Here is a 24,174-nt window from a genome sequence, read left to right as displayed (position 1 = left end):
ATATTTGTAAATTTGCCTATTCACTAGCATGTATTTATAACCACAAAATCAATACAAGGTACTTTTTGGGTCACTTGTGGACATGTGCAGAGTGGCAAAAAATTTGAGTTGCCCAATGTTCATGTTGCCACCTGGCAATGTGTGAGGCTCTGTCTTCCTGTTTCATACTGTAAATAAGTGTCCTTTTCACAACCTATTTAGTGCCTTTTTTTCCCACTCATTTTTGTATTTTTCCTTGGTGATTTTGCTGTTCAAATTGGCTTCCAAGCATAGTGCTGAAATACTGTCTAGCATTCCCAAGTGTAAGAAGGCTGTGATGTGCCTTATGAAGAAAATATGTGTGTTAGATAAGCTTCATTTACGCACAAGTTACAATACTGTTGGCCATGAGTTCAATGTTCATAAATCAACAATGTATACTAAGTAAGGTTCATTTAAACAGAAACACACATAAAAAACAGTTATATATTGATTGATTGATGAAAACATTGTGACCAGATGCTTGCAGGAACTGCACACCCTGTATTTTCCTTTGGAACACTATTTCAGTATTCACTAATTAAGTGTTTGCAGTGACTTTATAGAACATAAACTGCCACAAATAATTAGAATCAACTGTAACCAATGATTATAAATTTGGTTCTAGGTTGGGCAAGTTTTTCTTTCATTTAAAGCCCTTTGATGACAGGCTCCATCTTAGCCGAGGACCGGTCTTGGGAGTGGCTGAGATTAGATCCTTTGAATGTTATTCAGTGATAAAAAGGAGCCATGGCTTGTATCCATCTGAAATTTGCATAACATGAAATTGAGGCGATGAAGGTCAGTAACAGAAATGGCAGAAAGGACATCCCAAGGAGATGAATTACAGAAAACAGAACACATGGACATGTGGGCAGCACATGAATGGTGGTAAATTTCTTCCTCCAGAAAAAAATTTTTCCAAATAGAACCCTTCCTTCTGAAGTAACTTTTCCCAAATGGAGCCCTTGAAAACTGATGTGTGCAGTTGAATGAAAAATGTCCTAGGTATACTTCTCACTTGAACTTTCCCATATGATGGAGAGTCTCTAAAAGCAACAGGTAGAACAATAAATAAGGTTCTGGATTGCGAACTCTGTGCTGGGAGGCTTTGCAAGTGCTTTGTGTACCCTGTTTCCATTCAACCCTCAGGACCATTCCAGGAAGTGCAACTTACTTACTTACTTTACAGATGCTGAAGCTGAGACTCAGAATATTTTAATTAATTAATCATTTTAATAGATGACTTGAAGTCTCAGAGACATTGAGAGGTAGGAGAGAAGGTTCAAATCTAAGTCTCTAAACCCCATTCACTTTTCATTCTATTGCCTCTGTCACACCATGGAAGTGTTACTGTGTTTACTTCGAAAGTGGTCAATCTTCAATTCCACTAGAAGAGAGAATATCCTTGCCATTTTATAGAACATGAGTGTTCCCATACTTCCTCATCTTTTTTTTTTTTTATCTTCTTGTTTGAGACAGGGTCTCACTCTGTCAACCAGGCTTGAGTGCAGTGGTGCGATTTCGGCTTGCTGCAATTTCCGCCTCCCAGGCTCAAGCAATCCTACCTCTTTAATCTCTTGAGTAGCTAGGACTACAGGTGCATGCTACCACACCCAGATAATTTTTGTGTTTTTTTCATAGAGACGAGGTCACACTATGTTGCCCAGGCTGGTCTTGAACTCCTGGACTCAAGCTATCCACCTTCCTCGGACTCCCAGAGTGCTAAGATTACAGGCATGAGGCATCCCTCTCTGCCTCCATACTTTTTAAATTTCAAGAGTAGAAGTGGGTTTTGAAGATGGAGTACACGTTTCTGAGGCAGCAGACCAGAGAGAGCTGGTTGTGGAAACGCTATGAAGCTAATGAGGGTTGAAGCCGTCGTTAGGATCTTTGAACACTCCATTTGATTCAGCTGAGCCAACTGACCACTGGAAGCCCAATCAGTATCCTGTGTTCATGCCCGATATTGCTTATGTAGGAAAACCAAATGCATCTACTTCTGAGGTTTGAATTTCGAAGGATACTCTGAGAAAGGTAAAGGAATCTACTAGAAAAGGACATGAGAATTTTGGTGCCAGGCTGACCTGAATTTAAATTCCCGTTCCATCTCTTCCTGGTTCCTACGTATACTGTGCATAAGTAACTTTCTACTAAGTTATCTCCCCTGCATCTATAAAACAGGGGTTTACTATGAGAGTCAAATAAATGATATAAGTAGAGCACTGCTATGCTTGGCATATCATAGACACACATTACATGAGAATTCTTTCCTTCCAGTTTCTAGGCTGGGCCTTTTTAATTAATTTTTTAAGGTGAGAGGACTCTTTTTTGGAATCCCAAACGAGAGGTACATTTTGCTATCCATTTTGTGGAGGAAGATGAATGATACTTGCCTGTTTTCTTTGAGCTAATGGTTAAGTCCCTCTCCATTCAAATGAAATGAAAAAAGCTAGTGATTCAGATACAGTGAACCACAACAAAAAAAATGACACACAGAAAACAATCGTTCTTTGCAACAATGTACCAGATACAAGTGTTCATTCTCCGATATCCCTGTTTTAAAATCCCAGCTCCAAGTATTTATTTTGTTAAATTTTATCTTAGTTTTTGTAGCATCATCCTGAGACCTTCAGTACCCATGCAGGGGGCTGACGCTGATACTGCGTTACCCTCTATTGAGCAAGGACACCATTCCTCACCGCCTCACCCACCACTGGGCAAATGCCCTCTACTTAATCATGACAAACAAAAAAGGTTTAGAAGAAACAGAGAAAGAGTTATTTCTTTCTATTTTCCTAGCGTCATGCAGATAAATTACTTTGTATAAGACAATAAAGAAATCCAAGCTATGCTAAGACCATCTTGTGTCTGTGCAGAGTGGGGGACACAAGAAACTGATACACTGTTAACCAGTAGAGACAGTATACCAGTTAACCAGTGTAACTGTTACTTTTTCCAAAGTGGTAGTAAAATTCAAATTTACTAATAAAGGTAAAAATGAACAATAACCAAATAACCCCAGGAAAAGATTAGGTGAAAGAGGATCTGAAAGAACACAAAATTATCTATAGGTTGAGGAAAAAATTGTATTTATTGGAGGATATTTAATATTGTTTTAAAAATAAGATAATGCCATTTCCCCACTGTTCCAGAACTGACCTCTTTTCCAACCCACTTCTCCAAACACACACTTTTTTTTTTTTTTTTGATACAGGGTCTCACTCCCATTGCCCAGGCTGGAGTACAGTGGCACAATCACAGCTCACTGCAGCCTTAACTTCCAGGGATCAGGTGATCCTCCCATCTCAGCCTCCTGAATAGCTGGATTACAGGCAAACGCCATCACACCTGGCTAATTTTTATATTTTTAGTAGGAACGGGGTTTTGCTATGTTGTCCAGGCTGATCGCAAACTCCTGGGCTCAACTGATTCTTCCACTCAGCCTCCCAAAGTGCTAGGATTACAGGCGTGAGCCACCACGCCCAGCCTCAAACTAGTACTACTTCTTAACAAATCTCTGAAACCGTCAGGACTTACTTGATGATGCTCTCCGGAATGTGGATGCAATCCATTGGGATCAGCCCACTGAGTTCTGATAAGCTATTGACATACTTAATTTTACTGCTGAATTTTGAACTAAAAAAAAAAGAAAAAATATGTATCATTAGTCACTACCTTATATTCTAAGGCTATTGCCTTTTCTTGAAAATCCTGGTACACTGAACACCTTGCCACAGCACTCTTACTAAGAAAAGAGGCTAACATTATTTGACGAGTTACAATGTGCCAGACACTGTTTTATTGTTGTTGGTGGTGATGTTTTGTTTTGTTTTTAAAATTTATTTTTTAAATTGCCATGTAAAAATGTGTAACACGATGTTTTGAAATATGCATACGTTGTGGAATGGCTAAACTGAGCTAATTAACATATATATTACTTCACATGCTTTTTTTGTGTGTGATACTTAAAATCTACTCTTAGCAATTTTCTAGGATGCAATACACTGTTATTAGCTCTGGTCACCATGTTGTTCAATAGGGCTCCGGAACTTATGCCTCTTAACTGAAATGTTGTGGTTTTTGACCAACATCTCCTCACTCCCAACCCCCAGCTTCTGGTAACCACCATTCCACTCTCTACTTCTATAAGCTCAACTTTTTTAGATGCCACATATAAGTGAGATCATGCAGTATTTGGCCAAATGCTGTTTTAAGTGGTTGACACATATGAATGCATGTATTTCTTATTACAGCCTAGTGAGGTAGACACTATTATTATCCTCTTTTCAAAGATAAGGAAACAGATACAGAGCAGTTAAGTGTTTGCCCAAGGTCTCACCATTAGTAAATGGCAGAGCCTATACTAACCTGGGCAGTCTGACTTTGGCATTCACACTCTTGACCATACACTGTGCGGCCTCCCAGTGGTTCCTGCTACTCTTAATAGTCACTGCTTTATGCCTTGTTTGTCTCTGTTTACTTGTTTATTTGTTTGTAACAAACAAAAATCTTACCATTAGTTCTTTCAGAATCTACCAAGTTTGATGATACTTTAAAAATATATGTAAACTCATTTTTCTTTTTTAGTTTGTTTTATTTAAAAAAAATTTTTTTTTAAGTTTTAGGTTGAACATTTATTCTAGATGAACCAACATTCAAAAATATGTTCCAATAATTGGATTTGAATTACAAACAGCTTTCATCTAAATGTGTTTGTTTTAGATATGTGTAAATGCACAGAGAACAACTTGGAAGGATACCAATGAAACTGATAAAGGAATTTGCCTCTGGGGAAGGGGATTAGGAACAGGAATTGGTAATTGTTAAAGGAAGAACTTGGTCTTACGCATTTCTGAAGAATGAATTTTCTTTTTTTCTTTTTTCTTTCTTCTTTTTTTTTTTGAGACAGAGTCTTGCTCTGTCACCCAGGCTGGAGTGCAGTGGCACGATCTCAGCTCACTGCAAGCTCCGCCTCCTGGGTTCACGCTATTCTCCTGCCTCAGCCTCCCGAGTAGCTGGGACTACAGGCGCCTACCACCATGCCTGGCTAATTTTTTGTATTTTTTAGTAGAGACGGGGTTTCACTGTGTTACCAGGATGGTCTCCATCTCCTGACCTCGTGATCTGCCCGCCTCAGCCTCCCAAAGTGCTGGGATTACAGGTGTGAGCCTCTGCACCCTGCCTGCATTTTCTTATTACTTGTGTAATGGCAAACTAATTTAAAAAGTATATCCAAGGGTCTAACATTCTTGAATGGTTTCAGATGAAAAGGTCTCTCTAGTCTACTGGGATCTTGCTGAGCTGCCTGCCATCTGTATTACCTTTTGTTCAACTACTATGCATTCTAGTAAGAAGCTTTTTTGATGTGTGTCTTCTATCCATCTATCTTTAATACTTTACTTGCAATTTTGGCCTTGGGCCCAAGAGACTTGTGAACAACTATCCTCTCCATACAGTAGCTTCTGTCCCTCCTGGTAAGTCTTGGGTCAACACACACTACCAGTGATATGCTACATTAAGCCTTTTTCGTCCTGTGGAGTTGTTGAGCTAAATAAGGTTTTGATAAAAGACTGAGTGGGTGACTGAGAGGGAAAAGAAGTCATGCAAAAGGAAAACCTCTAGCTCCAGTGTTAACATTCACTGGAATTTCACAGTTCTCTGAACATGCCATGTTATCTCTTTATTGATGTATTTGCATCTGGTGTTTTGTCTACCTGTTTCCTCAACCTGAATTGCTCTTCTCTCTAATTTCAGCTGGCCAATCCTACTAATCCTTCAAAACTCACCTGGAGGGAAGGCCTCCTTCTGCAAAGCCTCTCTTGATGGAGATTATCAGCTTTTGCTCTCTACCAGGTATACCCCCAAACTCACCCTCACCTTAAGTCATCACCTCCTCAAAGTGCAATTGTATCCTATTATTGTCTGCTCCAATTGTATCCTTGTCTGCCCATGTCTGCCCATGTATCCTTTTCTGCCCTTGTCTGCCCATGTCTGCTCCAGGCTTTGTGCTCCTTAAGGACAGCAATTGAGCTATGTGATTTCCCAATCCAGTGCTTGGCACAGACAAATTACTAATTTTTTTCCCCAACTTTTATTTAGGGCTACATGTGTAGGTTTTTACATGGGTAAACTGCATGTCACAGTGGTTTAATGTACAGATTATTTTGTCACCTAGTTAATGAGCATAGTACCTGATAGGTAGTTTTTTGATCCTCACTCTCCTCCACCCTCCACCCTCTAGTAGTCCCTGGTGTCTGGAGTATACTCAATGTTTAGCTCCCACTTATAAGTGAGAACATGCGGTATTTGGTTTTAGGATAACTCACTTATGATAATGACCTCCAGCTCCATCCATGTGGTTGCAAAGGAAGTGATTTAGTTCTTTTTTATGGCTGCTAGTATTCCATAGTGTATATGTACTGCATTTGCTTTATCCAATCCACCATTAATGGGCATCTAGGTTGATTCCATGTCTTTGCTATTGTGAATAGTGCTGCGATGAACATACGTGTGCATGTGTCTTTATGGTAGAATGATTTATATTCCTTTGGGTATTTACCCAGTAATGGGATTGGCAGGTCAAATGGTAGTTCTGTTTTAAGTTCTTTGAGAAATCTCCAAACTGCCAATAACTCATTGTTTAAAATGAACTTGCCATATACCTCTATCATAGATGCTACCCTTCAGTAGCGAAAAGACCTATAATACATTTTAGTGGTCTCTTTTTTCAGATCTACAAGTTGCTAACACTGAAGTAAATTGATTCAAAGGAGGATCTTTGAAGAGGCTCCTACATGATGAAACTGTAGAATACAATTAAGTACTTGATGTAGGTTTTCTTTAGAATTGGGCAGACTATTGGTTTCAAAGACAGAGCCTATCATTTCTAGGCTGTGTCACCCGAGACCTGAGGTTTGTAAATGATAGCCCGTGGCTGAAGCCTGCTTGCTGTCAGTTTTTTATTATTTTTTTAGAAGCTAGGACTCACTCTGTCACCCAGGCTGGAGTGCAGTGGTGTGATCATAGCTCACTACAGCCTTGACCTCCTGGGCTCAGGTGATCCTCCTGTCTCTGCCTCTGGAGTAGCTAGGACTACAGGTACATGCTACGCTGCCTAGCTAAATTTAAAAAAAAAATTTCCAGAGACAGAGTCTCCCTATGTTGCCCAGGCTGATCTTGAACTCCTTGCCTCAAGCAATCCTCCTGCTTCAGCTTCCTGAGTAGCTGGAATTATAGGCACAAGCCTATCTGATTTTTATAGTCCCTGAGTGAAGGATGATTTCTATGTTTTTTAAAGTGGTTAAAAAAATGTAAAAATAAAAATATTTTATGATGTTTGCTGGGCTCAGTGTCTCATGCCTGTAATCCCAGCACTTTGGGAGGCCGAGGCAGGTGGATCACTTGAGGTCAGGAGTTCAAGACCAGCCTGGCCAACATGGCGAAAACCTGTCTCTACTAAAAATACAATAATTAGCCAGGTGTGGTGGTGCATGCCTGTAATCCCAGCTGCTTGGGAGGTGGAGGCAGGAGAATTGCTTGAACCTGGGAGGTGGAGGCTGCAGAAAGCAGAGATCATGCCACCACACTCTAGTCTGGGCAACAGAGTGAAACTCCCTCTCAAAAAAAAAGAGAATATTTTACAATGTAAAAATCATAGGAAATTCAATTTCGGTTTTCATAAATAAAGTTTCATCAGAGGCCAGGCATGGTGGCTCATGCTTGTAACCCCAGCACTTTGGGAGGCTGAGATGGGAAAATCACCTGATCTCAAGAGTTCAAGACCAGCCGGGGAAACATGGCAAACCCTGTCTCTGCCAAAAATACAAAAACTTAGCCAGGCGTGGGTGGTACATATCTGTGGTCCCAGCTACTTGGGAGGCTTAGGTGGGGAGGCAGAGGTTGCAGTGAGCCGAGATCACACCACAGGACTCCAGCCTGGGCAACAGAGTGAGGTTGTCTCAAAAAAAAAAAAAAAAAAAAAAAAAAGTTTCATCAGAACACAGCCACTTACTTGTTTGCATGTTTCCTATGGCTGCTTTTGCTCTATAATGGCAGAATTGAGTAGTTGTGACTGAAATCATAGGGCCAATGAAGCCTAAACTATTTACTAGTTGCATCTTTATAAACAATGTTTGCTGGTTCCTGCTTTAGACAATTTATTTGACCTCCCTGAACCTCAGCAGTTTTTCCTATACCATGGAAATAGTAAACAGTATCTGCTTCAGGCTGGGCATGGTGGCTCATGCCTGTAATCTCAGCACTTTGGGCCAAAGCAGGCAGATTGCTTGAGCCTAGGAGTTTGAGACCAGCTTGGACAACATGAGACCCCATCTCTACAAAAAAATAAAAAAATTCAGCTGACTGTGGTGGCATACACCTATAGTCCCAGCTACTCGGGAGGCTGAGGTGGGAGGATTGCTTGATCCCAAGAGTCTGAGGCTGCAGTGAACCATGATCGTGCCACTGCACTCCAGCCTGGGTGACTGAAGGAGACCATGTCTCAAAACAAAAAAACAAACAAAAAAGTATCTACTTCAGAGGACTGTCATTAGGTTAAATGAGATAATGCAAATAAGCACTCAATAAATTAAACCATTATTAGTCATAATTTACCATAACACTATTGCTATAATTTTATTATTACTGTTCTTGTTATTATCTTGAAGCTCCCTTCAATAAGTAGTGTTGAATTATAATAATTTTTAACACCCTTACAGTAACAAATGTTTTTATTGTTTTTTTTTCTTTTTTTTATTATTATTATTATACTTTAGGGTTTTAGGGTACATGTGCACAATGTGCAGGTTTGTTACATATGTATCCACGTGCCATGTTGATGTGCTGCACCCATTAACTCGTCATTTAGCATTAGGTATATCTCCTAATGCTGTCCCTCCCCACTTCCCCCACCCCACAACAGTCCCTGGAGTGTGATGTTCCCCTTCCTCTGTCCATGTGTTCTCATTGTTCAGTTCCCACCTAAGAGTGAGAACATGCGGTGTTTGGTTTTTTGTCCTTGCGATAGTTTACTGAGAATGATGGTTTCCAGTTTCATCCATGTCCCTACAAAGGACATGAACTCATCATTTTTTATGGCTGCATAGTATTCCATGGTGTATATGTACCACATTTTCTTAATCCAGTCTATCATTGTTGGACATTTGGGTTGGTTCCAAGTCTTTGCTATTGTGAATAGTGCTGCAATAAACATACATGTGCATGTGTCTTTATGGCAGCATGATTTATAGTCCTTTGGGTATATACCCAGTAATGGGATGGCTGGGTCAAATGGTATTTCTAGTTCTAGATCCCTGAGGAATCGCCACACTGACTTCCACAATGGTTGAACTAGTTTACAGTCCCACCAACAGTGTAAAAGTGTTCCTATTTCTCCACATCCTCTCCAGCACCTGTTGTTTCCTGACTTTTTAATGATGGCCATTCTAACTGGTGTGAGATGGTATCTCATTGTGGTTTTGATTTGCATTTGTCTGATGGTCAGTGATGATGAGCATTTCTTCATGTGTTTTTTGGCTGCATAAATGTCTTCTTTTGAGAAGTGTCTCTTCATGTCTTTCGCTCACTTTTTGATGGGGTTGTTTTTTTCTTGTAAATTTGTTTGGGTTCATTGTAGATTCTGGATATTAGCCCTTTGTCAGATGAGTAGCTTGTGAAAATTTTCTCCCATTTTGTAGGTTGCCTGTTCACTCTGATGGTAGTTTCTTTTGCTGTGCAGAAGCTCTTTAGTTTAATTAGATCCCATTTGTCAATTTTGGCTTTTGTTGCCATTGCTTTTGGTGCTTTAGTCATGAAGTCCTTGCCCATGCCTATGTCCTGAATGGTATTGCCTTGGTTTTCTTCTAGGGTTTTTATGGTTTTAGGTCTAACATGTAAGTCTTTAATGCATCTTGAATTAATTTTTGTATAAGGTGAAAGGAAGGGATCCAGTTTCAGCTTTCTACATATGGCTAGCCAGTTTTCCCAGCACTATTTATTAAATAGGGAATCCTTTTCCCATTGCTTGTTTTTGTCAGGTTTGTCAAAGATCAGATAGTTGTAGATATGTGGCATCATTTCTGAGGGCTCTGTTCTGTTCCATTGATCTATGTCTCTGTTGTGGTACCAGTACCATGCTGTTTTGGTTACTGTAGCCTTGTAGTATAGTTTGAAGTCAGGTAGCGTGATGCCTCCAGCTTTGTTCTTTTGGCTTAGGATTGACTTGGCGATGCGGGCTCTTTTTTGGTTCCATATGAACTTTAAAGTAGTTTTGTCCAATTCTGTGAAGAAAGTCATTGGTAGCTTGATGGGGATGGCATTGAATCTATAAATTACCTTGGGCAGTATGGCCATTTTCACGATATTGATTCTTCCAACCCATGAGCATGGAATGTTCTTCCATTTGTTTGTATCCTCTTTTATTTCATTGAGCAGTGGTTTGTAGTTCTCCTTGAAGAGGTCCTTCACATCCCTTGTAAGTTGGATTCCTAGGTATTTTATTCTCTTTGAAGCAATTGTGAATGGGAGTTCACTCATGATTTGGCTCTCTGTTTGTCTGTTATTGGTGTACAAGAATGCTTGTGATTTTTGTACATTGATTTTGTATCCTGAGACTTTGCTGAAGTTGCTTATCAGCTTAAGGAGATTTTGGGCTGAGACAATGGGGTTTTCTAGATATACAATCATGTCATCTGCAAACAGGGACAATTTGACTTCCTCTTTTCCTAATTGAATACCCTTTATTTCCTTCTCCTGCCTGATTGCCCTGGCCAGAACTTCCAGCACTATGTTGAATAGGAGTGGTGAGAGAGGGCATCCCTGTCTTGTGCCCGTTTTCAAAGGGAATGCTTCTAGTTTTTGCCCATTCAGTATGATATTGGCTGTGGGTTTGTCATAAGTAGCTCTTATTATTTTGAGATACGTCCCATCAATACCTAATTTATTGAGAGTTTTTAGCATGAAGGGTTGTTGAATTTTGTCAAAGGCCTTTTCTGCATCTATTGAGATAATCATGTGGTTCTTGTCTTTGGTTCTGTTTATATGCTGGATTACATTTATTGATTTGCATATGTTGAACCAGCCTTGCATCCCAGGGATGAAGCCCACTTGATCATGGTGGATAAGCTTTTTGATGTGCTGCTGGATTTGGTTTGCCAGTATTTTATTGAGGATTTTTGCATCAATGTTCATCAAGGATATTGGGCTGAAATTCTCTTTTTTGGTTGTGTCTCTGCCAGGCTTTGGTATCAGGATGATGCTGGCCTCATAAAATGTGTTAGGGAGGATTCCCTCTTTTTCTATGGATTGGAATAGTTTCAGAAGGAATGGTACCAGTTCCTCCTTGTACCTCTGGTAGAATTCGGCTGTGAATCCATCAGGTCCTGGACTCTTTTTGGTTGGTAAGCTATTGATTATTGCCACAATTTCAGAGCCTGTTATTGATCTATTCAGAGATTCAACTTCTTCCTGATTTAGTCTTGGGCACGTGTATTTGTCGAGGAATTTATCCATTTCTTCTAGATTTTCTAGTTTATTTGCGTAGAGTTGTTTGTAGTATTCTTTGATGGTAGTTTGTATTTCTGTGGGATCGGTGATATCCCCTTTATCATTTTTTATTGCATCTATTTGATTCTTCTCTCTTTTCTTCTTTATTAGTCTTGCTAGTGGTCTATCAATTTTGTTGATCTTTTCAAAAAACCAGCTTCTGGATTCATTAATTTTTTGAAGCGTTTTTTGTGTCTCTATTTCCTTCAGTTCTGCTCTGATTTTAGTTATTTCTAGCCTTCTGCTAGCTTTTGAATGTGTTTGCTCTTGCTTTTCTAGTTCTTTTAATTGTGATGTTAGGGTGTCAATTTTGGATCTTTCCTGCTTTCTCTTGTGGGCATTTAGTGCTATAAATTTCCCTCTACACACTGCTTTGAATGTGTCCCAGAGATTCTGGTATGTTGTGTCTTTGTTCTCGTTGGTTTCAAAGAACATCTTTATTTCTGCCTTCATTTCATTATGTACCCAGTAGTCATTCAGGAGCAGGTTGTTCAGTTTCCATGTAGTTGAGCGGTTTTGAGTGAGTTTCTTAATCCTGAGTTCTAGTTTGATTGCACTGTGGTCTGAGAGACAGTTTGTTATAATTTCTGTTGTTTCACATTTGCTGAGGAGAGCTTTACTTTCAACTATGTGGTCAATTTTGGAATAGGTGTGGTGTGGTGCTGAAAAAAATGTATATTCTGTTGATTTGGGGTGGAGAGTTCTGTAGATGTCTATTAGGTCCACTTGGTGCAGAGCTGAGTTCAATTCCTGGGTATCCTTGTTAACTTTCTGTCTCGTTGATCTGTCTAATGTTGACAGTGGGGTGTTAAAATCTCCCATTATTATTGCGTGGGAGTTTAAGTCTCTTTGTAGGTCACTCAGGACTTGCTTTATGAATCTGGGTGCTCCTGTGTTGGGTGCATATATATTTAGGATAGTTAGCTCTTCTTGTTGAATTGATCCCTTTACCATTATGTAATGGCCTTCTTTGTCTCTTTTGATCTTTGTTGCTTTAAAGTCTATTTTATCAGAGACTAGGATTGCAACCGCTGCCTTTTTTTGTTTTCCATTTGCTTGGTAGATCTTCCTCCATCCCTTTATTTTGAGCCTATGTGTGTCTCTGCACGTGAGATGGGTTTCCTGAATACAGCACACTGATGGATCTTGACTCCTTATCCAATTTGCCAGTCTGTGTCTTTTAATTGGAGCATTTAGCCCATTTACATTTAAAGTTAATATTGTTATGTGTGAATTTGATCCTGTCATTGTGATGTTAGTTGGTTATTTTGCTCGTTAGTTGATGCAGTTTCTTCCTAGCCTCGATGGTCTTTACAATTTGGCATGTTTTTACAGTGGCTGGTACCGGTTGTTCCTTTCCATGTTTAGTGCTTCCTTCAGGAGCTCTTTTAGGGCAGGCCTGGTGGTGACAAAATCACTCAGCATTTCCTTGTCTGTAAAGGATCTTATTTCTTCTTCACTTATGAAGCTTAGTTTGGCTGGATATGAAATTCTGGGTTGAAAATTCTTTTCTTTAAGAATGTTGAATATCGGCCCCCACTCTCTTCTGGCTTGAAGAGTTTCTACGGAGAGATCAGCTGTTAGTCTGATGGGCTTCCCTTTGTGGGTAACCCGACCTTTCTCTCTGGCCACCCTTAACATTTTTTCCTTCATTTCAACTTTGGTGAATCTGACAATTATGTGTCTTGGAGTTGCTCTTCTCGAGGAGTATCTTTGTGGCGTTCTCTGTATTTCCTGAATCTGAATGTTGGCCTGCCTTGCTAGATTGGGGAAGTTCTCCTGGATAATATCTTGCAGAGTGTTTTCCAACTTGGTTCCATTCTCCCGTCACTTTCAGGTACACCAATCAGAAGTAGGTTTGGTCTTTTCACATAGTCCCATATTTCTTGGAGGCTTTGTTCGTTTCTTTTTATTCTTTTTTCTCTAGACTTCCCTTCTCGCTTCATTTCATTCATTTCATCTTCCATCGCTGATACCCTTTCTTCCAGTTGATCGCATCTGCTACTGAGGCTTCTGCAATCTTCACGTAGTTCTCGAAACTTGGCTTTCAGCTCCATCAGCTCCTTTAAGCCCTTCTCTGCATTGGTTATCTTAGTTATACATTCATCTATTCTTTTTTCAAAGTTTTTAACTTCTTTGCCATTGGTTTGAATTTCCTCCTGTAGCTCGGAGTAGTTTGATCATCTGAAGCCTTCCTCTCTCAACTGGTCAAAGTCATTCTCCGTCCAGCTTTGTTCCATTGCTGGTGAGGAACTGCATTCCTTTGGAGGAGGAGAGGTGCTCTGCTTTTTAGAGTTTCTAGTTTCTCTGCTCTGTTTTCTCCCCATCTTTGTAGGTTTTTCTACTTTTGGTCTTTGATGATGGTGATGTACAGATGGGTTTTTGGTGTGGATATCCTTTCTGTTTGTTACTTTTCCTTCTAACAGACACGACCCTCAGCTGCAGGTCTGTTGGAGTTTGCTAGAGGTCCACTCCAGACCCTGTTTGCCTGGGTGTCAGCAGCGGTGGCTGCAGAACAGTGGATTTTCGTGAGACTGCAAATTCAGCTGTCTGATCGTTCCTCTGGAAGTTTTGTCTCAGAGGAGTACCTGGTCGAGTGAGGTGTCAGTCTGTCCCTACTGGGGGATGCCTCCCAGTTATGCTGCTTGGGGGTCAGGGACCCACTTTAGAAGGCAGTCTGCCTGTTCTCAGATCTCCAGCTGCGTGCTGGGAGAACCACTACTTTCTTCAAAGTTGTCAGGGACATTTAAGTCTGCAGAGGTTCCTGCTGACTTTTTGTTTGTCTGTGCCCTGCCCCCAGAGGTGGAGCCTACAGAGGCAGGCAGGCCTCCTTGAGCTGTGGTGGGCTCCACCCAGTTCGAGCTTCCTGGCTGCTTTGTTTACCTAAGCAAGCCTGGACAATGGCAGGCACCCCTCCCCCAGCCTTGCTGCCACCTTGCAGTTTGATCTCAGACTGCTGTGCTGGCAATCAGCGAGACTCCGTGGGCATAGGACCCTACGAGCTAGGTGTGGGACACAATTTCCTGGTGTGCCATTTTCCAAGCCTGTTGGAAAAGCACAGTATTAGGGTGGGAGTGACCCGATTTCCCAGGTGCCCTCTGTTACCGCTTTCTTTGACTAGGAAAGGGAACTCCCTGACCCCTTGTGCTTCCCGAGTGATGCAATGCCTCGCCCTGCTTCGGCTCGCACACGGTGCGCTGGACCGACTGTCCTGCACCCCCTGTTTGGCACTCCCTAGTGAGATGAACCCAGTACCTCAGATGGAAATGCAGAAATCACCCGTCTTCTGCGTTGCTCACGCTGGGAGCTGTAGACCGGAGCTGTTCCTATTCGGCCATCTTGGCTCCAAGCGTTTTCTTATTGTTAAACTATATTTGGCTTGAGGCTTTCTCTGTAGTTTGAGTTCCCAGGTAGCTAACTGCAACCTAACATAGTATGTAAACAAAATTCCAACCTAACTTATGGGTATATTTTTGCAAAGACTAGCTGAGTCTCAGCCAATCAAAGCAGCTGAGCTTCAGCAATCACAGGTTGCCAAATGATCATACCATGACCATATAAAGCAAATGCTTCATCACACTGTACCCAAATAAGATAACTTCTGAGCTGTACCCAATCAAGCTATTTCTATACATCACCTTGCTTTTCTCTGGACAAATACTGTCTGCCCACTTTGCTGGGAGGAGCTCTCTGAACCTCTCCTGGTTCTAAGTGATGCTGGATTCATAAATCATTTTTTGCTCCAATAAACTGATTGATTTGTCTAAAGTTTATCTTTTAACATTACTTAATCAAGAAAAAACATTTGTTTTATAAGTGACGAATTATTAAGCAAACATTGATGAATCAGTAACTATGCTAATGTTTACCTTTCTACCCATTAAACTTTTTGAAAGCTTATCAGCATACACTGATTCCTACTCCCTAGTTAAAGCATTTCCTGAAACTATTAAAATAAGTGGCTCTTTGTATACCTTAAATAGGTCTAATATTTTTGTTTGTTTTTTGGAGGTACAGTCTCACTCTGTTGCCCAGGCTAGAGTGCCGTGGTGTGATCTTGCCTCACTGCAACCTCCACCTCCCAGGTTCAAGTGATTCTCCTGCCTCAGCCTCCCTAGTAGCTGGGACTATAGGCACACCACCACCATGCCTGGCTAATTTTTTGTGTTTTTAGTAGAGATGGGGTTTCACCATGTTGGCCAGGCTGGTCTCAAACTCCTGATCCCAAGCGATCTGCCTGCCTCGGCCTCCCAAAGTGCTGGGATTACAGGTGTGAGCCACCCCGCTTGGCTGCTCATAATATTTTTAAAAGCAATTTAACACAGTATGGTAAACAGCTAATCTTTGCCAGAGGTAAACTATGGTGAATCCTGCTACTCAGTTGAAGATTAATTGAAATTTTCCCATCTTAAAGTTATTAATTAATTTCTTCTAAAAATTCTGATAACTTCGTTTCTTCAGTGGTTTCTTCTTGTGTATAATGAAGATAATAACAGTATATCATGTGATTGTTTAGCCTTCAGTCTACCATTTTAACAATTCTTGATTTTCAGGTACATTTTTCAGCATTAGCAATTGGAAGTGGGGAATAAGAATAATAAATAAATATAACTAAATACTTAACAAGAAAGGTAGAATCTGGAAGCTACAGTAAAATCTATGTACACACAAAAAAAGATTTTAAAGTTTATTTTTTTTCCCCAGAAGCAAAGTTATCAGAATTTTTAAAAGAAATTCATTAATAACTTTGAGATGGGAAAATTTCAATTAATCTAATCTGTACCCCGATGGTGGGCAAATTTTATTCTGTTTTTAAAGCTATCTAGAAAGTAAATACTATCCCTTTCATTTAACTATTTGAAGTCTTACTATATTATGAACCATATCTTATTTTACTTTGCATCCCTAAGATGTAAGGTTATACAAAACCTAACATAAAATAAGTGACAAATAAATATTCACTGAATTGAAACCAAGACTCCTCATGGGTGATCAAAACACAGCTCTCAAAATGGCTGCCCAGACTCTATATGACTTTGGTAGTTATATAAACGTTGTGTAGGTCTATTCAGAAGAAGTGGCACAATTGAGACATGATATGGCTTCTGTTTCTGCCCTTGATTCATCTTTACTTTCCATTGTCATATTACTCTACCTTTCTATTCTCTACATAATAGCATATCACTTTAAATGTATTATCTATTCTCCTTTCTAATGTGGCATGAAAATCCCACCACTTCATCTTCCGTGTTTATAGCAAGCAATTTAGAGGCCCTGTTTTATAATGATCTGGGGGAAATATTCATCATGACAGCATTTTCTCTCTTAATTCGGGATTCTTGATGAATAGTCCAAAGCACCTTTCTAGGAAAGACAGAGACAAATATATTTCCCTGGGTACTCTTAGTTTATGAATTCTTGTTTTTAGGACAATGAGTACATATTTTTTAAAACTACTAGTAGTACTTACTATACCTTATAAAAGGTCGTGTCACAGCAAGGATTGTTCTGATGAACCACGATGGATGAACAATGATGAATGATTTCAAATTCTTCCTCAACCTATTTTGAAAAAAGAAAACATACATTACTCTTAACCCATTTTCAGTGGGAATTAAAACATAAAACATATTCCTAAATAAGAATATATATAATTTAACTCTGGCGTGGCAGCTCATGCCTATAATCCCAGCACTTTGGGAGGCCAAGGCAGGAGGATCACCTGAGGTCAGGAGTTCCAGATTGGCCTGGCCAACATGTTGAAACCCCATCTCTACTAAAAATAAAAATAAAAATAAAAAAATTAGCTGGGTGTGGTGGTGCCCGCCCGTAAGTCCTGGCTACTCAGCGGGTTAGACAGGAGAATCGCTTGAACCCAGGAGGCAGAGGTTGCCGTGATCCAAGATCATGCCACTGCACTCCAGCCTAGGTGACAGAGTGAGACTCCAACAACGACAATGACAAAAATGTGTGTGTGTGTGTGTGTGTGTGTGTGTGTGTGTGTGTGTGTGTGTATAATTTTAGGGAGTTCTATGCAAGTTACTATTACCTAGTAGGAAGATATAGAATGGCCATGATTAATTACAAGAATGCTTTTTGAGATGTAATTTGAAACTTCTATGATTCAAACCTTATTTTCTCATAGAAGTAAATGTAAAATAGAATGGTTGTGTTCTTAAGAGTGCATGAATCTATAACCAACATGGTGTATTTTTGTTTAATGATGCTTTTATTCTCGTCAGTATTACCTTTACTATTTTGAAAAGAATACATGCTTAATAGCAACTTAGACAATTTATTTGATCTTATTGAGGCTTGGTTTCTTCTTGTGTATAATGAAGATAATAACAGTATACCATGTGGTTGTTTAGCCTTCAGTTTACCAAAATCAAAATAGTGATTAAATAATAGAGCCCACATACCGTCTGTCAATCATCTGGTAGCATTTCTTCATCCAGCCTAGCCCTGGCATCCTCCGTCTTGGGGTTGCACCATTCAAGTACACAATCATATAGTCTTCAGCTACCATCAACTCTAAAGTGCTTATTACATATCTGATCACAGGAAGGAAGAGGAATGTTTTCAGTTCCCACATCCTATTGACACCATAATTATGTAACATTAAAAGTACAGGGTGTATGAAATTTAAGAATGATTGTGCATATTACCTCTTTACCTTGGGAAGAATACAGTTACCTAAGAGCATTCCTCTGAGAGTATTACTCATTTATCAGTATGGCTATCTATCTTTTAAATGGAGGTACACTAGAAAAATGTACGGGTTAGAAAGAATCCTGACTTTCAAAACTGTCAACAATGTTATCAAATACTAAGGGTAACTCAGGTTAAGTAAGGGCAGATATTAATGAAGTCAGGTTATAGTCAGTCTTAGCTGACTAAGAACATGTTATGAAGGAACAAAAATAATACTTTGCCCAAAGGAAATGTTACAGAATTTTAAAATGCAAGCAAAATTCTGTTCATTTTGGTTTCAGTCTAGTCTACCCACAAAAGAGCTCCTTTAAAGGTTTTAGCCCCTTGAGCAACATTCCTTGACAGAAACCTTACTGACTTTTCACTGAAGGCTTAGAACATTCTACATCATCTGTTTTCTTTAATTAAAGATGCTCTATCTGCCATTACATGCCACGGACATTAACTCAAAGCACGTTGTCATAAGTATCACTCACAGGAAAAGATTTTCCATGACATAGTGGTAATCCGCCCGACTGCTGTCTGGCAGAAAACAGGCGGCAAACACAATGATGGCATTTAGACCGTCCCCATAGTATCCTGGGGGACAAACAAAAAGACACTTGTAACGAATTGAAAGCTCTTAACAAGGTAATATATGAACTAATGGATAAATCTGAAGCCTTGGCAAGTGTGTCTTTGTGGGTATATTAGCAGCATGAAATGGGGGTTATGTTGACTATAGGTCTGTAAGTATATACGCATATAATTATCTTTCAGTGGTTAACATCTATGTTTTATAGAGTGTTAAATATATAGGGCAATTATATTTGCATGTGTAGGCTATTCATATATTAAGGATGATTATATTGTTGTACATAGTTGTGAAGAGGGTGTGTAAATATTCAACATAACAAAAAATGAGAGGGGGCAGACTGACCTGAATGTCTGATTTATATAATACTAATATGTAAGTACTTATACAGCACTTCTTTCTTCTGATGGTTATGAAAGAGATTCTGTTTGATCCTCTATAGTTCTTTTTAGTCTTAGACACTGCTTAATTTAAAGGGAGAATTTAGCCACTGAAGTGGAATATAATCTCTCATCCACACACTCCAGTGACCAAATACTAGTGAGTAGACAAGTAAAACACCTTTATTTTGATTTGGAGGCCTGCGGTGCCCCTGGGATCAACAGACAGTGTAAGAACCCATGAAAAGTTCTAGCCAGGCCTTGTTCTGTCCAATATTTTACTGCCATGCAATCACCGGTGGGTAGGTAGAGTTCTGAAAAAACTGACACATTGGGCTCTGGGAGGACTGGACCAGGCTTAAGCGTATGTTCTGTCCTCCTACTCAAAGCTTGGAGGAAATCTCTATTTAATGATTTTACAGTCCAGAGCTATATGACACAACAAACCCATAATAGGTTATATTTTTGGATATCTCTTTCCCCATCTTTTTTGCAGTAGAGTCACACTCTCTTTGTAGAGAACATCTTACTAAACTGCTTTTCAAGAGTTAACTCCCTTCAAATCTATATACAGCCAGGCCAGGCGCCATGACTCACGCCTGTAATCCCAGCACTTTGGGAGGCCGAGGTAGGCAGATCACTTGAGGCCAGGAGTTCAAGACCAGCCCGGACAGCACGGTGAAATCTTGTCCCCACTAAAAATACAAAAATTAGCCAAGCGTGGTGGCACACGCCTGTAATCCCAGCTATTTGGAAGGCTGAGGCAGGAGAATTGCTTAAGCCTGGGAGGCAGAGGTTGCAGTGAGCCAAGATTGCACCACTGCCCTCCAGCCTGGGTGACAGAGTGAGATTCTGTCTCAAAAAAACAAACAACAAAAAAACTATGTACAGCCAATATTTTACTGCCACATAATCATTCAGTGAGTAGAGTTCCGAGAAAATTAACACATTGAGTTCTGTTAAGGGGCTAGGTTCTGAATTCTATGAAGAGGAAGAAAACTTCCTCTCCTAAGAGGAGGAAAACTAAAGATGGGTCTGGCTAAATTATATTTGAGTAGTATAAAATTCTGTACTTTTGGGAAAACTTGAGAATTGCTTCCTGGTTACATGGGACTGAGGAGTGGAAGTGCTACTTGCAGGAGTTGCTGAGAAAACAGCAGGTGGGAAATGCGGAAAGTGTGGCCATTAAAACTCCAGGGGTCAAGGAACATGTAGATACATCTCAGGATACCATTCCCCGTCTTTTGAAAGCTCCGGCATAATTTTGGAATTGCCCTATCTTTTAAGCAAGCTTTACATTCCCACAGTGTCTTTGAAACTCACAGCAGGTTTCAGTCAGACCCCCACAGGTAACTATATGGAATGTCATGTGTCTTTGACACTTAAAAAGGGAAGCAATGTGTGAATTTTTATTTTTTAGTATCCCTGTCTAAACGATTGCAATTGATGTCATATAGTTCTGGACTGTGGAATCATTACAGAGATTTTCTTCAAGCTTTGAGTAGGAGGACAGGACATACACTTAAGCCTGGTCCAGTCCTCCCAGAACCTAACGTGTTAGTTTTTTCAGAACTCTAAATACCCACTGGTGATTACATGGCAGTAAAGTAATGGCTGTGTATAGATTTGGATGGAGTTAATTAATTCTTGAAAAGCAGTTTAATAAGATGTTTTCTACAAAGAGAGTGTGACTCTACTGCAAAAAAAGATGGGGGAAGAGAGCAATACTAACTAAAAATATAGCCAATTATGGGTTTGTGTGTATTACTAATTTGAGGTAGTTGTATACAGTGTTTATACTACAAGTGGTGATACGGTGTTGTATACAGTATTTATACTACAGATCTTAGAAGATGCTACCTATGTAAGTACTCAACTACTGCAACACACATTTGTGAGAGAGCAACGTAGTAGCTTCTCTCTGGATATTTTTGCTTTCGTTCCATCTTTTCCAATACGCAGGGTATTTATCAACTACTTTTTAGAATGCAATATGAAGGAAAATGGCAGGAGGAGACATATCTTAACACAAAAATTGCTTGTTACAATAATTTCATTTCTGAAGATGCATAACTAAATGGAAATCCACAAAGGATATGCTGGCTTAGCTATACTAATCCTCACACCGCACAGATAAGCAATTCATCCTCAGCATGATGAAAAGACAGACGTTCATTAAAAGAGACAATAGACATAATGAATCCAACTTAAAAGCAAGTAAGAAAGCATCCTTTCAAAAGCGTCTTTCTAAATGTAGCTATCTGGCACCAGGGTGTTACAGTAATTTCAATATCATGACTGCTCAGTTACTTTGATTTCTTTATTTCCATGAACTTCTAAGAAATTTTTTTTTTGAAAGGCAAAGACTGAGGTTTATAAACAGTACTTCAGACGTCATTTTAAATGGCAGTTCAGCTCACTGTGTAAATGCTGTCTGCCCTTGGAATGTTGCAGCGTCATGTTCATCCAAGTTTATTTAACTAAAGGAATACTACGGGATCAACTCACTACTTCATGATCGCTGTCTAACTAAGAAATGTCTCAATATAAAAAGTACGGAAATTTAGAAATGAAAATGTGTTCTTTTGGGTAGAGGAGCTTTAAGAAGGGAAGAAGAGGCAAAAAGAGAAGGAAGAAAGTAGGAGGAGAGGGGATAATTAAAAGAGAGAAATGAAAGAAAAAGATTTCCACATGAAAGTTTTCCTCCAAAATCAAGAGCCAATGCCACTGGCAGGCTTGGGAGATATTTCAGATAATACTGTAATTTTTCTATAGCTGCTTCTTGCTAAAAAAAAATTTAAATTTAAATTTTAAAAATCAGATAATACTATAATTGCAGGCAAAGTGCAATAACTAGAAGGCATAGGATCATTCACTTTTTGCCCCTCCCAGATACCTTGAAGGGGTCAGCTAACCCCTCAATTTCTATTCTCAAATATGCAGCTTACTCTAGTAAAGTTTCCTGTTGGCAACAGCATAGTTCATTTGAAGTCTGGTTTTTAAAACATTTCTTTCATTAGACTTTCTTCTCAATAAAGGTGAGGTGAATTCAAGGTGTATGTGCTGGGTGGGGTGCATGAGCAAGCCCCCCAGGAGTCTCCTGAGACCCTCTGAAGCAAGGACGCAAACCTTACCTGAGTGACACAGACAGGCATGAAAGGGATGTAACATAAGTTTGCTGGCCAGCAATGGAATGGAGACGGAAGGAAAGATGTCACAGTCGCAACCAAAACATACACACACACACACCAGCCAGCAACTCTTCTCCTCATTCTTTCCAGGGTCATTTGTCCAGCAAGACTGCAGAGAAGGTTACCTGAATCTCCTATAATGAAATAAGAGAAGTAAAAAAAAAAAAAAAAAAAGAAAGAAAAAGAAAAAGAAACTCCTTGTTAAAATTACTTGGTGTTATTGCTCTCCACTATTTAAATGGGTTTCTCTGCTCCAAGTTCAAAAAAAAGCCGGTTCTAGCCTCAGAGGGACCCCATACTGTTGGCTGAGCAAAACCATCCAAACCACTCTTTGCTTTTATTTATGCAGATGGCAAGGATATTGCTATTGGCTCATAGGATGTGAACAGTGGTGTTGAGATCACCCTCATTTGACTGATGATGTCATTGAGGCCCAGAGAAGGTTAAGTAATGTACCAAGGTTACAGACTAGTAAGTGGCAGAGATGGGTTTTGAGCCCCATTCTTTTACATTGTGTGCAATAGCTCATATCAAGGTCACCAAAGCTGAAGACTGAATTATTTATTCAAATACTGCCATCATGCACCAGTATTCTCAACAGGTGGGACACTTGGCAGGGCCTGGCTTTGGGGCCAACTTCTGCAGCTCTTTGATCGCCCCCACCTTACAGTTTTCAGCACAGAGCACTGTGCAGCTGGCACGTCTCTACTGGCCCGAATGAGAAAACTTCCTCAGAGCAAAATGCCAAGCACCAAATAAGATTCATGTTTGCTGTGAAGTGATTGCTGCTTTTTAAATGCTCATCAGAAGCCAGAAGGACAAACTCAGTAGGTTGGTAAGTAAGGAGCTTTCTTATCATTATGGTCTAAGAGAGTGGTGTAAACTCCTAATGTGGAAGACAGAGCTTTGGCAAATTCAGAAGTAACATCTGAAGTATCTTTACCTACAGAGCACAAAAGCTGTTCAGGGTGTAAGAAAACGTGGCATCTCTCTAAAGTTCCAGATGGGTGCAGCCAGAGGCACATTTCATGCAGGCCGGTGGCTGGAGAGGGCCAAGGCAGGGCTGGGCAGAGGGGAGGTGGCCTTCTCTTCAAAACAAACCAGACAGTCACACAGACGAAAACTGAGCTTGCGATACAGAATGGAGAAGAACAAATGGCAAAGGGAGGAGGTGGCAGGGACGGAGAGCACAGCAAACCAGGTTAGCCCTGAGGCCTCAGGTGAATTTTTACAAGACTGTGACAGGCAGAAGCAGTGGCTTTTTTCCAACCATCAGTGCACTGATGATAATCATTCTCTCCTGATTCAGACAACAGCCCACCTAAAGAACAAGCAGGCGAGTCTACTGGAGTATTAGCAGATAACTAGCCCTAGAAGAGCAGCAGGACCATGAGCCGCCTTTCAACACAGGGACTCTGCATTTAGGAGCTGATGTTTATAGGGCTTATCACTGGGTGACTTTGATTTGACAGACATTTTAATTTTTTAATACTTTTAAAAATGAACACAGAGTACTCTTACAGGCAGCCTTTGTTTTGTTTCTATTTTCAAAAAGAAAACAAACCAAAAATATCTGATGGGTGGTGCAAAGGAGATGTGACCTGGGAAGATGGGGAAGATTGAGTGTTCCTCTTATGGTTTTCACATAAAAACAAAAGGGTTGACTCTACAGCCAGCTGTGTGTCACTTTCAGCAAGATGGGGCCAACTCTCATTCTGAAGGGCTATGGGCATGATTTCCCTTAGAGGAAACT

The 24,174-nt window shown here is 40.0% G+C and overlaps 1 protein-coding gene across 7 annotated transcripts in view; it reads right to left on the bottom strand.

Moving 5' to 3' along the window:
• Window positions 1–24,174, bottom strand: part of PRUNE2 (prune homolog 2 with BCH domain) — a 296,547-nt gene that overhangs the window by 14,554 nt on the left and 257,819 nt on the right. For 4 of the 7 annotated variants that reach the window (XM_055272206.2, XM_063636976.1, XM_055272207.2 and 1 more), the window contains exons 13-16: window positions 18,753–18,855; window positions 17,985–18,116; window positions 17,038–17,124; window positions 3,559–3,657 (exon numbers count right to left, since the gene is read on the bottom strand). In XM_055272206.2, the coding sequence (XP_055128181.1) occupies window positions 3,559–3,657; window positions 17,038–17,124; window positions 17,985–18,116; window positions 18,753–18,855 (421 nt within the window). Of the gene's footprint in view, window positions 1–3,558; window positions 3,658–17,037; window positions 17,125–17,984; window positions 18,117–18,752; window positions 18,856–22,546; window positions 22,556–24,174 lie in introns of all 7 variants that reach the window. The other 3 variants (XM_055272205.2, XM_055272210.2, XM_055272211.2) reach the window with 1 other exon arrangement.

The sequence above is a fragment of the Symphalangus syndactylus genome, chromosome 3 (genome assembly GCF_028878055.3).
Source record: "Symphalangus syndactylus isolate Jambi chromosome 3, NHGRI_mSymSyn1-v2.1_pri, whole genome shotgun sequence".
In the NCBI taxonomy this organism is placed as follows: domain Eukaryota; kingdom Metazoa; phylum Chordata; class Mammalia; order Primates; family Hylobatidae; genus Symphalangus; species Symphalangus syndactylus.
This window is presented reverse-complemented; position numbering and strand designations above follow the sequence as displayed.